This window comes from Branchiostoma lanceolatum, chromosome 1, assembly GCF_035083965.1.
Source record: "Branchiostoma lanceolatum isolate klBraLanc5 chromosome 1, klBraLanc5.hap2, whole genome shotgun sequence".
Classification (NCBI taxonomy): domain Eukaryota; kingdom Metazoa; phylum Chordata; class Leptocardii; order Amphioxiformes; family Branchiostomatidae; genus Branchiostoma; species Branchiostoma lanceolatum.
In genome coordinates this window covers 20247068-20261470 of record NC_089722.1, presented here as the reverse complement: position 1 = coordinate 20261470, position 14403 = coordinate 20247068, and the positions used below count along the sequence as shown (strand labels likewise).

General features: G+C 41.6%; 2 protein-coding genes across 2 annotated transcripts in view; both read left to right on the top strand.

Annotated features, from left to right (window-relative positions):
- The window catches only part of LOC136440224 (BCAS3 microtubule associated cell migration factor-like), a 201827-nt gene that overhangs the window by 156609 nt on the left and 30815 nt on the right, over positions 1-14403 (top strand). The window lies entirely within an intron of this gene.
- LOC136440260 (T-box transcription factor TBX5-like) overlaps positions 7742-14403 on the top strand; it is a 29532-nt gene continuing 22870 nt past the window's right edge. The window contains exons 1-3 of the mRNA XM_066436192.1: positions 7742-8002; positions 11091-11223; positions 13735-13829. Coding sequence (XP_066292289.1) covers positions 11110-11223; positions 13735-13829 — 209 coding nt within the window. The 5' untranslated portion in view covers positions 7742-8002; positions 11091-11109. The remainder of the gene's footprint in view (positions 8003-11090; positions 11224-13734; positions 13830-14403) is intronic.

Sequence of the window (14403 nt, the reverse complement as noted above, 5' to 3'; positions counted from 1 at the left end):
CTTTAATACACACAGCGGTTATGGAAATATCGATCCACACGGTTTCTCTTTCACATTTTCCCCCCGAAAATCAATTCTGGAGGAGCGAGAGGCTGTCTTCAGCACGTGCTATCTTTTCTCTTCATAGATCATCTCTTAACTGGAGGGACAGGAGACAGGGTGACTTTGACGGCTGGCACGTGAAAAGTTAAGCTAACACATCCTGCGCGATCGAACTCTGTTAAGGGCGAGAGATCGTATCGCGGGAAGCACGCGCGCCGCCTTCCAAGTGGACGTTACCAGAGTGGATTGTTTACGAGCTGCTAATGGAAAAGCAATTTTGGATATGATCATAGGGGGCGCTGCCAGTCAAGGCGGACTCCACGGGTCACCCGTCAGGAAACTTCTACTGTCGAGGCGTCAGAAATTTCATCATCAACACGCCCTAAAAGAATATCGTTAGTTTAACTCTACTTAGGTTAAAGGAGAACGTAGCTTCGGTTAGGGACGTCTTCTCGGATGGAACGTAAAGCAGGAGGTCCTGTGTTTGACGAGAGCCACACCTCGAGCTAGCTTGACGAATCGCGCTCCTAGTGTCCAGCCGGTCCCCCGTAACCGCCTTTAACCCTAGTGGGGGTCAGTAACCTCCGGCTGAGAGCTTGTGTAAATACAGGCTACACCTCGAGCATGTTAAAGAACCCACCACACTTACAAAAAAGATTAGGGTTCCATACCGGTTTGAGTGGATGAAACCGTACAGTCCGCCGGACTTACGCAGCTTGCGCCCACTCTAGAAAACTGGTGTGTTAAGCCTAAATGCAGGCGGTTAACTGGTTATGCGAAACAAACAAACAAACAAACAAACAAACAAACAATAAAGTTCACGAATACGTGCTGTGTGATTTACACCTGCCATGCTTTAACTCTAGTCGAACGCAATGTCAGTTTGAATCACTTCTAGGATACCCCCGGTTACGGGTCATATCTAACTTGTGGTACTAATCATACTGAAGACAAGAAAGTGTCACGTCTTAGATTGTATAGTCGTATTTGCCACAGTTAGTGGGTTACCTCTACATGGCATCTATTAGTATTGTGTTGGGGTCCAGAACATACACGTAGTAGTATAGATTGACTACTAAGTTGTGTAGTCATGGGCATACTCTCCAAGCAGAGGTTTGATTCCGGCTTGTTTTTTTACGTCTTTTTAGGCAACTTTGTCGGGTTTCCTTTTTTTTTGTCACCAGCCAAACGGACAAAAAGAAAAGCTAACAAAACTAAGTCCGAAAAAAGCTTTCAAAAGACGTCAAGAACAAGCCATAGCCTAACCTCTGATTGGTTAGTAGTAGGCCAAACGATGCGATAGAGGGGTTCACTGAACAGGGTAGCTGCACACCCCATCATGATCCTGTCCAAAAACGGAGCGGTCTGAAAATCTTCCCAATAGATATATGACAACTTTTCTACGCAACTCTGGGAATCTATCTAACAGGCACCATTGCGATGCCTACATTGTCGAGCTGACACATTGCCCGTAGACTTTTGCAACAAGATGCCAAGGCTAGATTTCGACAGCCTGGAGTCCAGCCTTATTAGCTTTAGTCCGCTACCCAAGCTCCACCTCTCGCCAACAATCATTCTAAGACTAAAACTAATAAGGCTGTACTCCAGGCTAAGATTTCGAGACTATACCACCCAACTTGAGGCATACGGAACATCAACGAGGCTGCAGTATACCATGTGACTAACCGTGTACTGTGTTTGGCACTGTACTGCAGAAGCCATTTGTGTCCTAGCGGTTTATACTTGAAGCGCAGGCAAAGCCAATGCTGACAGTAATACTAACTAACGCCACTGGTCAATCACATAAACCCTCTCCCTCCCTGGTTCCTCTTGACGCTTCTCAAACTTCACATGTACAGACGCACACGTTGACTTATCTCCAAGCAGATCTACACGGTGCCAAAAATCGTATATGGTAGCCAGAGAAGCTCCAGTCCGCCAGAGAAGCCATTCCTACGGCGCGGACTGGAGCTTCTCTGGCGGACTGGAGCTTCTCTGGCTACCATATACGATTTTTGGCACCGTGTAGATCTGCTTGGAGATAAGTCAACGTGTGCGTCTGTACATGTGAAGTTTGAGAAGCGTCAAGAGGAACCAGGGAGGGAGAGGGTTTATGTGATTTGTGGACACAAACTGCAGAAAGGATTATGACAAAAATACCACAGAGCGTTAATAGAAGAGGGAGAATGAAAAGGAAAAAAAAAAAGATCTGCATGAACTTTGACCATGCACCCCTACCTCCAGTAACTGACCTTAAGTTCAGAAACACGACACGATTCTTCCGGCTAGACAAGGCTGGTCAGGGTGAAAGCTTCCCCAAGATTGGGAGAGAACGAGAGGAAGTTTGATGCAGCAACGGGCAACTAGGAAAACGTAACTTATTAGCCTCCAGACATCTGCTTGGAGGTAAGGATGACGTAGGTGGAGAAAATACCATCGCAATACATCTAGGGAATCTTGAGTTAGTGTTTACCACATATATGCGGAAACACAGACACACACACACACACACACACACACACACACAGACAGACAGACACACACACACACACACGGACAAAAAGGTGTAAAGGCTTGAAGTTTACTTATCTATTCATTACTATTTATCTATTCATTTCATCTAAGACAACTGAGTTGCCCCTATCACTTTTTAATAAAAGTTTATTTCCAAAAGGACACAGTATATACAGGACAATACACGTTACATTCAGTCAGGTGGAGACACAAGGGGACATAAATCAGTAAAACAAATGAAGTCCGATATTCGAAAACAAAACTGTCCATAAACTCAAAGTCTTAGCGAAAAAGAACAATTTGTGGGATCATGCTATTTCATCTCATAACCTCAAGAAGGGGTGGTAGTGTACGTTCGAATCCTGATCCCTAACCCTACGCTCCAAGAGGATCGGCTCCGGCTGTTAGGCGTTTTTGTCGGGCTTTCTATTTTGTCCTGTTTTCTTAATGTCGCCAAGCCAAAGATCACGTAATAAACCAGTCGGAATCGAACCTTGGAGAACCCGTGCTCTTAGAACGAGTTTTGAGATTTTTAAACTTAAAATGGAGTACATGTTGTTTGAAACAAATTGTGCTGTACACTGTCCTTGGAAGGCCATACGTTCGACCCCGCTCCTTTAACATTCTTCCCAAGCTTTCACACCGAGTTGTTTCTATAATAGTACATATGGTGATAAGAGCGTGATGGGCAGGAGGAAAGTCGTACAGAAGCTGTTTTGACAAGGTAGTCAGAAATGTCAGTTGTATGTAAACATTAGCTGTGCTTTTGTAAGTTCACCGTATCAAGATCAGAACTAAGTAACTTGGGGATTACACTGTCTGGAAAGAACACGGTTATTCTAAGGGTCAAAGCAAGGAAAATGTGTGTTCTTTGATTTTGATTTTTAGAGTTTCAACGCATCAACATAGCATGCCAAACACACACATACATGTGCGGCGGATACACACACACACACACACACACACAACGTCTACGTAAGCAATAGGTCTGAGCAGTCGTTCATGTACTCGTTCAGTGACAGACGACGTTTCAGCAATATTTGATTTTCCGAAAATGTAAATAACACATCTTCATATCTCTAAATAACACATCTTCAGCTTGGACGTAAAACAATATGTCACACGAGATTTTATATTCAATTTTATTCAAAACTGTGCTGAAATACTCTGTTCCAACGGTTTATCTAAGAAAAAGCACAATTCATTCGATGGCAACTACACTGACTGAATGCGTTTGCTTCTTACAAACCTCAACTCTTACCGTCATACCGAAGGAATACTAGTAAGTAATGACAAGTTGACAATCAGTGAAAGTTAGAATTGAAAACACGAGGGCGTCTTGTGGATGCCTGTGCCCGAAAGTAAAGATGGCGAACAGAAAAGAGACACATATAGAAGGAAAGGAAGAACTGAGAATGAGAGAGTCTCACGAATTTTTTTGAAAATAATGATAACACATAACAGTGTTCACTTTAATCTGGGCGTTATTAGGCAAGGCTGTTACTAAAAACACTACATAATAACGTAGATAGGATACAATCAACTTCAAGTAAAGGTACTAGGTTAAAAGCATTTACAGAACTATTTACATTAAAATGGTTCCTAAGCCGTTCCAGATAGCAACTGCTCTGGATTTGAACATTCTGCTGGCCCCTGGTTTGGTAGAGCATGGTCCAAGTTCAAAGCTGTACACATTTGGAGAAGTCACACAGTGGCTCTGTCCTTATTAAGGCCGCGAAACATTATCGCAAAAGTCTCGATCTTTTTATGTTTTGTCTTGGTAGGCTTCTTCACACAGACAAAGTTTGAGATGGTAGGCTTCTTAGTACCACACGGTAAGTGACCTCAGAAACAAACGTCCGTCTTGAAAGTTGTAACGGTGATATGGACTATTCCACTTTCATAGTGCGGGGGCTATTACCTTCGCCTAGAAGGTTATGTTTTGGGTAGCGTTTGCATGTGTGTGTATGTATGTATGTGCGTAACGACGTGGTCATATTCGTGAGACCGTCGTATGATTTTGATGTCGTATAATTTTTAAGCAGGCTATGACAGAACCAACCGCCGACAAAGATCTAAGACAGTCTTTTCAGTAAAAAGACAGCTAATACTAGTAAGTGGCGCGAAACATTATCGCAAAAGTCTCGATCTGTTTATGTTTTGTCTTGGTAGGCTTCTTAGAATGTAAGAAGACAACACAGACAACGTTTGAGTCGGTAGGCTTCTTGGTTCCACACGGCAAGTGACCTCAGAAACAAACGTCTGTCTTGAAAGTTGAAGAGGTAGCTACCTATTCTTTAGGGGGAGGTACTATTTCGCAAAAGTGCAGTTTTGACTGAAACACGCACCTAGAAATATGGGGACGGTCTATTTGAATATGAAAATGTAAAAATCTTGTAATTTTTTCAATATCAACCCCCTTGTACATACCCCCGAAATTTGTATCATGACTATGTACTGTACTAAACTAGTATAAAGGTACGCTAGCAAACATAATTAATGCCTTAAAGTATAAGTACTTTGAGGTAAGAAGACGTTTAAGTGTATATCTGAACCCCAAATCTATTCTCCACACAGATATAGACTATTCCCAAATCACCCCCATTGGACAATTATGGACTAGTCCCATTAGAACATGTACAAACTTCAAGGGGTATGTACAGGGGGGTTAGACTCCAATGATTGCCCACATTTTGTGATTTCTGTGGTAAGATAGACCATATCCATATTTTGAAATGCGTATTTTACAAAGTTGGAATTAATACCACCACCCTGACGCCACCGATGTTGTGCCCTTGGGAAAGGCACTTTACACGACTTTCCTCACTCCACCCAGGTGTAGAAAATGGGTATATTCGTTCTGTGTACGTGGCACTGTAAAGATTAGTTATGAAAAACTCGAGTGCAGTGCCACGTCGTCCTTGTCAGTCAAAAAGCGAAGTAAAAAGAAAAGAAGGGGAAAGAAGGCTTTCGTGGTGTTTTGACTTAGTGGTTGAGACGATTCTGTAGTACAGTAGTAACGCATTGCAAACGCACCGTCACCGCAAAAACCGCGAAAATAAAACCAACACGAACATGTCAAGATTTACAGTATGCTTATAAAATGATAAGATAATGAGAAGAATTAGGTACGATACGACAATAGATTGCATATAAGTCGAAAAAAGACAGTTGTAGCTGGAGCAAGAAGCTAGCTGTCATCCACGAGCCTCTTGAATACTATTCTCGTACACTTAATGACCTACTGATTCATTTGCGCGAGCTAAAAAAGGTTGGTTCTAATGCTACTAGTCCTGCGTAGTACAAAACAATATTCATTGAGAAACCGCTAGAAAACCCCACAGAAACATCACAGAAAACAACACTACATTCTCCCCGCTCGTATATATAATCTGGCAGAATCTTGCGTTAGAGATCCCGATTGGAGTCAGCCAATTTAAAGATTACCCATAAAAGACAATCAGAATTTTTCAGTTTCGATTCATGTCACTTAAAATCAACGGATTGACTTGAAATTTAGGATGTATAAATGGGTGACCACCCTAACACATTCCTAGCATCCTGATCGTATTCTCTGTCAACAGAGCCTCCGATCGGGATCTCTCCCGTTGGAATCAGAGATTCTGCCAGATCACAATTTCTACCCTGACATATAACGTTGCATGTAGATAGAAGAGAAGACGACATTTAGTACATGCCCCTGTATGTGGAATTCCTGTTTATTTGCATTTATGACTACCCAACTTGAGTTTGGAGTTGATACTTATGTTCATCCACCTTTTGTATGTTATATATTTATTTATTTACTCCACCTTGTGGCTGGGCGCATAAAGGCGCAAGACACGTTGATTAAGTTTTCATTCATTCATTCATTCATTCATTCATTCATTCATTCATTCATTCATTCATTCATTCATTCATTCATTCATTCATTCATTCATTCATTCATTCATTCATTCATTCATTCATTCATTCATTCATTCATTCATTCATTCATTCATTCATTCATTTAGTACATGCTGTGGCAGTCACCATTGACACAAGGCCCACCACCCCAACTTCCGCTTGGCTAACACAGTTGTTTGTTCCCCTAGCTGGCATTAGCTCAATTTTCAAGATAACATATCACGCGTTTTATATCTTTGTCAGATCAAATCGCACATATCGGAAGTATACGTATGGTGAAAGAACTATCATTTGTGAAGAAAGCACCAAGTTACTCATGGGGAACATAGCTACGTCACATGAGTGTGGAATGTATCTATAGCTAGTAAGGTCCCAAATGGACAGTTTTACATGGACAAAGGCCTTACGAAGTTTTGAAACAGAGTTTAGACCACAGGCGAAATTGCCGATAACTCAAGCAATCATCTGGCGAGGCCCTAGTTTACCCCGGAAATATCAGTAAGCTAGTCATTCTGTTAGTTTCTAGGTCTATTTAACATTACAACATCTCCTTAATCTCTGTTATCGTAGTAAGTGTTAATCCACTGTTACGATGACTGTATATATGACTGCTATCTCTGCTTTGGTATTTGGTTTTGAGTGACTGTTGTTACACGGAATGCGCATTTCGCCACTAGCCGACGGAGCCCGTACATTTTCCGTTCTCTATTAAAAGGACGTAATGACATTATAGGGTCCTAAATTTTTCTTGCCGGACATCTCTGATTGTATAGTTAGAGAAGAAAACAAATAAGACTGATATACATCTGGTTTTGGTACTTGGTTTTTAAGACAGTTGTAACAAGGTATGCACAATTCACCACTAACGGACGGAGCCCGTGAATGTAAAAGGACAGATAATGCCATTATAGGGCCCTACATTTTTCTTGCCGAACATCTCTAATTGTATGGTTAGAGAACCAAAAAACATGTATGAATGATATCGATATCTCTCTGGTACGGTATTTGGTTTTGACGGCTGTATGTTGTAACACGGTATGCACAATTCACCACTAACGGACGGCGCCCGTACATCTAAAAGGGCAGGTAATGACATTATAGGGCCCTAAATTTGTCTTACCGAACATCTCTAATTGTATTGGCAATAGCCAGGGCACCCGTGTGTGTCGGACGGGCCGGCATTCCATCACATCCATCTTTGGGCCTTCTCCGCTGACAGGGCCTGACACACTCCAGCGACCAAACAAGCCCAACATCCACCCCGTCCGCAAGCCTGCCGAACCCACCCAACCACAGCGCAGGGCAAAGGCGTCGTCAGAACAACTACGCGCCAAATTCCCTCCCCCTCTAGATATCGACCCGGTGATCGCCAGATGGGACGGCGCACGCTCGCAGGGGGAAACTGATGCTCAAAAACTTGCGCAACCCTCCGACGGTCACTCTCCACCAACCCCCTCCTGGTTCACGACAGCTAACAGGCCGAGACCGAGACTGAGTGAGTGAGTGAGCCGTGAACAACTGACGCCCCACCGCCTATAAGGTACGTAAAAATCTCCCCCAAACTTCCAACCGTTCCCTCATACGATACAGGACAGATCACTTGTCTGAGATGAATCACTGTTGAAGGAAAACTCCGTAGCGTGTGTCCCTTCCCTTCCATGTGGATCGTCTTACCATTGGACTTAGATGGATATTATTTATGAAGTGTAGGCAAAGCGTTAAGAATACACAGGGAAACCATTGAGAGAAGAACTAATTCCTGACACAGTTACCTTAATGGTAATTACATCTCTGCGCACTTAATTTGCCCCCGTTTTCCAGATTAGCACCTGCTTGTCACTCGATATTGTGAACTCTCCGCAACAATTTCGGATGATTATAGAGGCGGGCTGGTTAAATAGCTTTTTACACCGCCTTGCTGATCACCCTAAACTGTTATTTTATTCTCCCAGCGATTTGCACACAAGACAAAATGATAAATACACGAGGCATAATTCTATGATGACCCAAATCCATTACTAAGTACGAAGAGACATACTAGGGCACTGTGATCCCTGTAAAAAATACTGTCATTTTGGCCTCTTAGAAGATTTTACAACAGTTTTAAAAGGCAAGACAATATAGGAAGTTACATCACATACCTCTTGTAAAAGATTGGATAAACTCCTGTGCCTCTTGAAAATTACCTGTCATTCCGCAAATCCTTAATAATTTCTAACTTCTAAGTAAATATGTGAATAATTACGTGTAATTGACCGTCGTCTACTCCTTTGCCGCCAGTCTAGTTCTATTGTCTGGTATTGGTCCTTATCATTACCCTAGCAACATGTGTGCCTTTTGGTTGCAGTATCGTTGTAGTATCTCAACGCAAAGGAACATACGAGATAATCCCAGCCCAAGAAGACCGGGATTAGAACCCATGTGTTTGGTCCCGTGTGCCTTTTGGTTGCAAGTAACGTTGTTGTAGTCAATACCATAGGAACATATGAGATAATCCAAGCTCATGAGAATGGATTAGAACACTTGTGCTTTGGGCCAGTGCACTTTTCAGTTGCTAGGAGGTAATGTTGTAGTTTTCTAGACCACATAGGAACATGCGAGGTAATCCCAGCTGACGAAAATGGGATTAGAACCCTTGTGTTTGGGCAGTAATCGTGGTTTCATCAGAGATGCCAGAGAAGTCCGCAGAGGTTTCATAAGCCTCGAGATATTCAGATACAAAACCGAGAAAATACGAATGTACGAGCCGCTATATATACATAACTCTCTCTGATCTAAAAGGCAATATTCCGAAAGTTTAGCGAAAATTTGGAAACAAAGGGTTGACAATCTGGCTTTTTCACCTAAGTGGATATTGTGATCCGTGTTGACGAATCGCAGCGTAGTACAAATATATATATATATATTGATAATACGTAGAATACGCTTAAATACTGAGGAAACCTCCAATTGTTACATTACAGTTTGTAAGGTGTGTTGCTTTCAATCTCCATTGTAAGTAGAATAGTCACGGGTATGGAACAATGGTCACAAAAATGAAAACTTTCCACATTAACATCTCAACTACCTTCGACGGAGGATTAAAGTACGCATCACACTAAAAAGTCCGTACCAAAAAAAGTACCCAAGAACGTTACAGTTTAAAACATTGGACTGCATATATATTTCTGATGATTTGCTCCAGTTAGTATCATATCCTTTATACGCTTTTTATAAAGTCTGAGAAGACTCTACAAGATGGAAAATCCACAAAAAATAGAAAGTGAACATTTAGCTGAAAATGACTTTTGAAGAGACGTCCTAAAATGTTTTTGCCGATTAGAAAGCCAGAAAGTTAGTTTAAGGGCCAAGACTAAAGGAATTTTACTTGCCTTTAGTTCCCGTTAAAAAGGGCACACAGCAACAGTAACTTTGTTTGCATTTATAGTATAGAAGAAAAGGGAAAAGTGAGATACATTTAATTCATTCTTCGTAAGAGTAGCAATTGTATTATTGTAGAACAGACATAAATAACAGCGCGCCTTTAGACTAAACTTTCTCCTGAACCTGGTACGATGAGACTTAGGCAGACTTTACGTTTGTTTTCTGAAACTGTCGCACTAGATATCGTACAGGTATTCTACGTCTTTTTTAAGCGACGTCTACAACTACAGAAGTGTACTAAAAGCCTCGAAGGCTGAAGCACACTTCTGTAGTAGACTTCTTTTCTTTTTACACTCACGGAAATGTAGTCTACGAGAGAATTAGACTACGACGTCTAGCACAACAGTTAGAAATAAAAACTAGTGCAAGGCCTGCCTATTGCTCTCTGTCTGAAGGGTCGGGATTAACAACTTTTATCAAAGAAATCGCTTTGGTCTAGTTTGTTATGAAAAAGAGCAATTGGTCTCCGTGTGTGTTTTCAAAGACGGAACTTTTTTGTGTCGCGTCGGGAAGTCGTCTTGAGAAGGACTCGGCGCGTGTGAGAAAGATAACGGGGCGGTCGGTGTCTCTAGTCTACTGGGTAGTCCCGCCTTGCCTTTCTCAGCCTTCTTAGATCTGTAGGGACGTTTTTCGTTGTCTGAGGCCGCTAGACAGTGCTCGATGAGTTGGTGTGGGGGTTGGCTATGCCGGATTCCAATACCCGTAACCAACCCGCCACAAGAACGATTCACAGAGAAACGAACAACAAGCGAACTGCCTACCTGAGAGGAGAACGCCCAGCATGGTCTTTCGTGTTATAACCCCTTTACTTAGGATAGAGAAAAAGGACTCGAAGAAGTAGAAAAACAAACGTCTTATGAATATGACAGTCTTTAGTACGGTATCAGTTAAATGGATACTTTAAGAGGCAGTGAATTCCTTGGTTAAGAAACCGAACAAGAGCGACTTGAGGAATTACTCGGGCATTGCCGTTTTCATACAAGAAAGTATTCAACACTGAACTCTTTGGTCTACGTACTTAAGATTTTAGCGAAATGTCTTCAGGACTTTATAGGCGAAGTTTCTTGATTGGTTGAGATGATATTATTTAAGATCAAGACCGTCTTAATCCAGTAAACCAGACGAATAATTAGCGACTAATTTTTTGCCTTTTTTATCTTAATTCTGACAGCGGTGTGAATGATTTGGCTTCTCTCTCCCGACAGAGAATTGTGTCCAGTCTCGATGTCTGGGGAGTTGAAAGAGTCCGTCGGGAGTGAGCGGCCGCGGCCTCGGGAGCCGGACAGGAAGGACGACGGGCCGCCTGGCGCCGACGACCGGACAGACGCCGTCCCCGAGGTCCGTATAGCGCCAACGTGCGAGAGATTTCGTTGCACTTCTTATTCAGTTGTTGTTGTTCACCTTGTACATGGGGCAGCAAATTTCCTTGCTGTTTCTGTAGCAGGGTATATTTTTACAGGGAAGGGTTGCTACTGGCTAGCCCTTCCCATTTAACGTGCTCGAGGCACCTCATGTGAGACTGCTACCGGTTGAGCTACAGATACTTCCCTACGTATTATCCAGGTTGCCGACTTATCTTAAAGTATTCACCTTAATTTCTCAATCGTCTGCCTGACAACGAACACACACGAAACTTCCAAAGAAACAACCAACCAAAAGTAATTTTGTCAAAAGAACTTTGTAAACTCTTAATATGTCTTATCAGAATTGTTTTCTATGGGAACAATGTAACGATTCAACATTCAACTGACAATATCCTGATTTTTAGGAACAAGGGATATACTTTCAAAATAACGATGGCAAAGCAATGAAAACGGTACCATCAGTAGCTTGTCTAAGACTGCAAGGACTTACTGACGTCTAGTCTTTCTTTCACAACATAGACAGCTACTCATCTTGCCCCAGGGGACCATTCGACCTAAAACTGACCCTTAAGTGAACCCTCCTTAAAGATCTCTCCTTTAAGTCTCCTCAGACGGACTCATCTTGAGAATGGCAGTGTTGCAAAGTCACTGAGAAACTTTCCAAGTTCACGATCAGAATAGTTGGGTGCCCAAACGTACGTAGCTACTACCAGTGACCACCGTAGAGGTCTAATGATTTAAACGTAACCTACTAACATAACATAACATTGTTGTACAGATAAAGTACAATATTAACCTAACGATATTCTCAAAATCTTTCACATTCTGAAGCATAAGTCTCAATTCTAGTGTTTTTAAAGACTACACACGTTAGTTGACCGTACGTGAACATTAGAAAGGAGATGTGATTAAGTGTTGAGACGCAAGTCTTTGACATGTCTGTTGTACTGTGCAGAGCCAGATCTCTGGAATTCCAGGATATACCGAATTTACAACTGAGGCCCGAAACGGTCAGATAGCGTACACACATGCCCAGTGTCCACCGCCGGCACTTGTTGTTGCTCTACTCAAGCCATACTTCCATAATGTACAAAATCGGCGGAATGTGTTGTACATAGATATCAACTTCGACGATTAGTAAAAGCCATACGTGGTTTTCTCTAGAATGCAATAGTTTCACTTAAAACCGATAGCATATCCCTTGATAGCATGTTATGTAATACGGTTAAAATATCTTAATTCTAATCTCATATAAGTCATAATCATCATTATTCTTCGTCCTATATGAGTTGTAGATGTGAAGCATTTATGAACTTAATTTCCCAGAAAAGTTTGTATTTCAATCTTTCTTTCTGTCACATCCTAGATTAAAAAAAACGTTTCTCAAGGGCAATGAACATAAAGATGCCCAAGTTTTTTTTAACATTTAAAGTATACATGCAAAGTTCCTAACACTTTAAACCAGCCACAGGTTTTTACTGAAATTAGATTTCCAACTCCTATTTAGAAAATGAAGTGATTAAAGATATTTGGCTAAGATTTTCCAACAGCGGTGGCAAATTTCATCACACAAAAAGCAAGCCTGATATCTCTGTGTACGCAGATGTTTGTCCCTCCGTTCCTTCACTACACAATCTTGACACAACAAAAGAACAGCGACTTTCGTAAGGTCTACTACATCTATACATGCAAACAAATGGATACAACAAAAAATGGATCAAACTACGCACAAGCATATGAATAACTCAACATGTTGAGTTTGACGTACCGTTTACACTACTGGTTCTAACTAAAGACCGGCGTTTTTGTCGTATATAATTCCCCAAGGGAGGTAGACGCGTGGACACAGATAAACAAAGCAAACACACAGTCAACTAATGGACCATATCAGAAGAGCCCCGCAGGTTATCAGCACTGTTAGCAAAACAGGGGCCCAAACACCACGCCATAAAACAGATAATCATACCGAAGGAATTTGATCGCTACTCAAGAATTTGGTTTGCTTTCAGGATGTTTTTGTTTATTGTAACCCCTCCATTGAGATATTATTTTTAGAACGCATGGTTGACATTGTGTCCGCGAATACAAGAGAGGTACAGTAATATGGTATTGTGTTGGTAAATATTGTGATGTGTGTCCAAATAAACTGTTTGTCAACTATTAAGTTTGTGATGAATAAAGCCTTAAAAACTTTGCACAACCAAGCCTTGGAAGAATGGGGATTTACCCAAATTTAAGGATTTACTCATAATGTTATTTACCAACACAGATGAACTTTCAGGCTAAGATCGTGTGTTTTTTTTACTTTTCTGTATTCAAAAATGTTTGATCATTGGAGAGTTAAGTGTCGATACGCTTGAAAAATGGTATATATTTGCTAGCACAAGTATATTTACATAGTCATTGCCATCTCCCAGGATGTACTGTAGAACTGGTAAAAGATGCAAATGCTTCCTTGCCTACTGACAGTATCTCTATTCTTCAGGGTTTGGAAGATGTGAAGGTGGAACTTCAAGACGCGGGGTTGTGGCAGAGATTTCACAAGGCAGGAACAGAAATGATCATCACCAAGGCTGGAAGGTACGTAGAGTCATTTATAGCTCATATAACATGCCTAGGTCAAGTACACTGAAAATCAACTGTAAAATGGCAGTCAATTTGCGATCTACACCCTTCTCTTTGTATGTATTGTAAAGAACTAGAAAGACGGCAAAAGCTTTTATGCTAGGTCTAAAGTGCTGTCATTGCTCTAAAACTACAAAACTGCTGCCTGTTTGTGTGAACTAAGTGTAAGTATGTGCGTGTGTGTGTGTGTGTGTATTTGTGTGCATGTGTGTGTGTGTGTGTGTGTGTGTGTGTGGCAAGTTGTCAAGAAATTCTTGAGGAGGAATAAAATTGTAGTTTTGCATTAAAGCCCGCTTCCTTCGCTCCCCTACATTGCAATAATGAAACGCGGCATATACAATCTACAGTAAAACAAACGTAACGGCCTCTTCGACTTTTTCTGTCCATTTTTTTCAAGCGAGGTAGACAACGGAAAAGATCGGAGGAAAATATCAGAGAATGTACAGGCGTGATACTAAGTGAAACATTAAGAAAAACAGAAAACCGAGAAGGGTGAAGAAAACTGGTTGCCAGATCTTCTGTGGTGCTC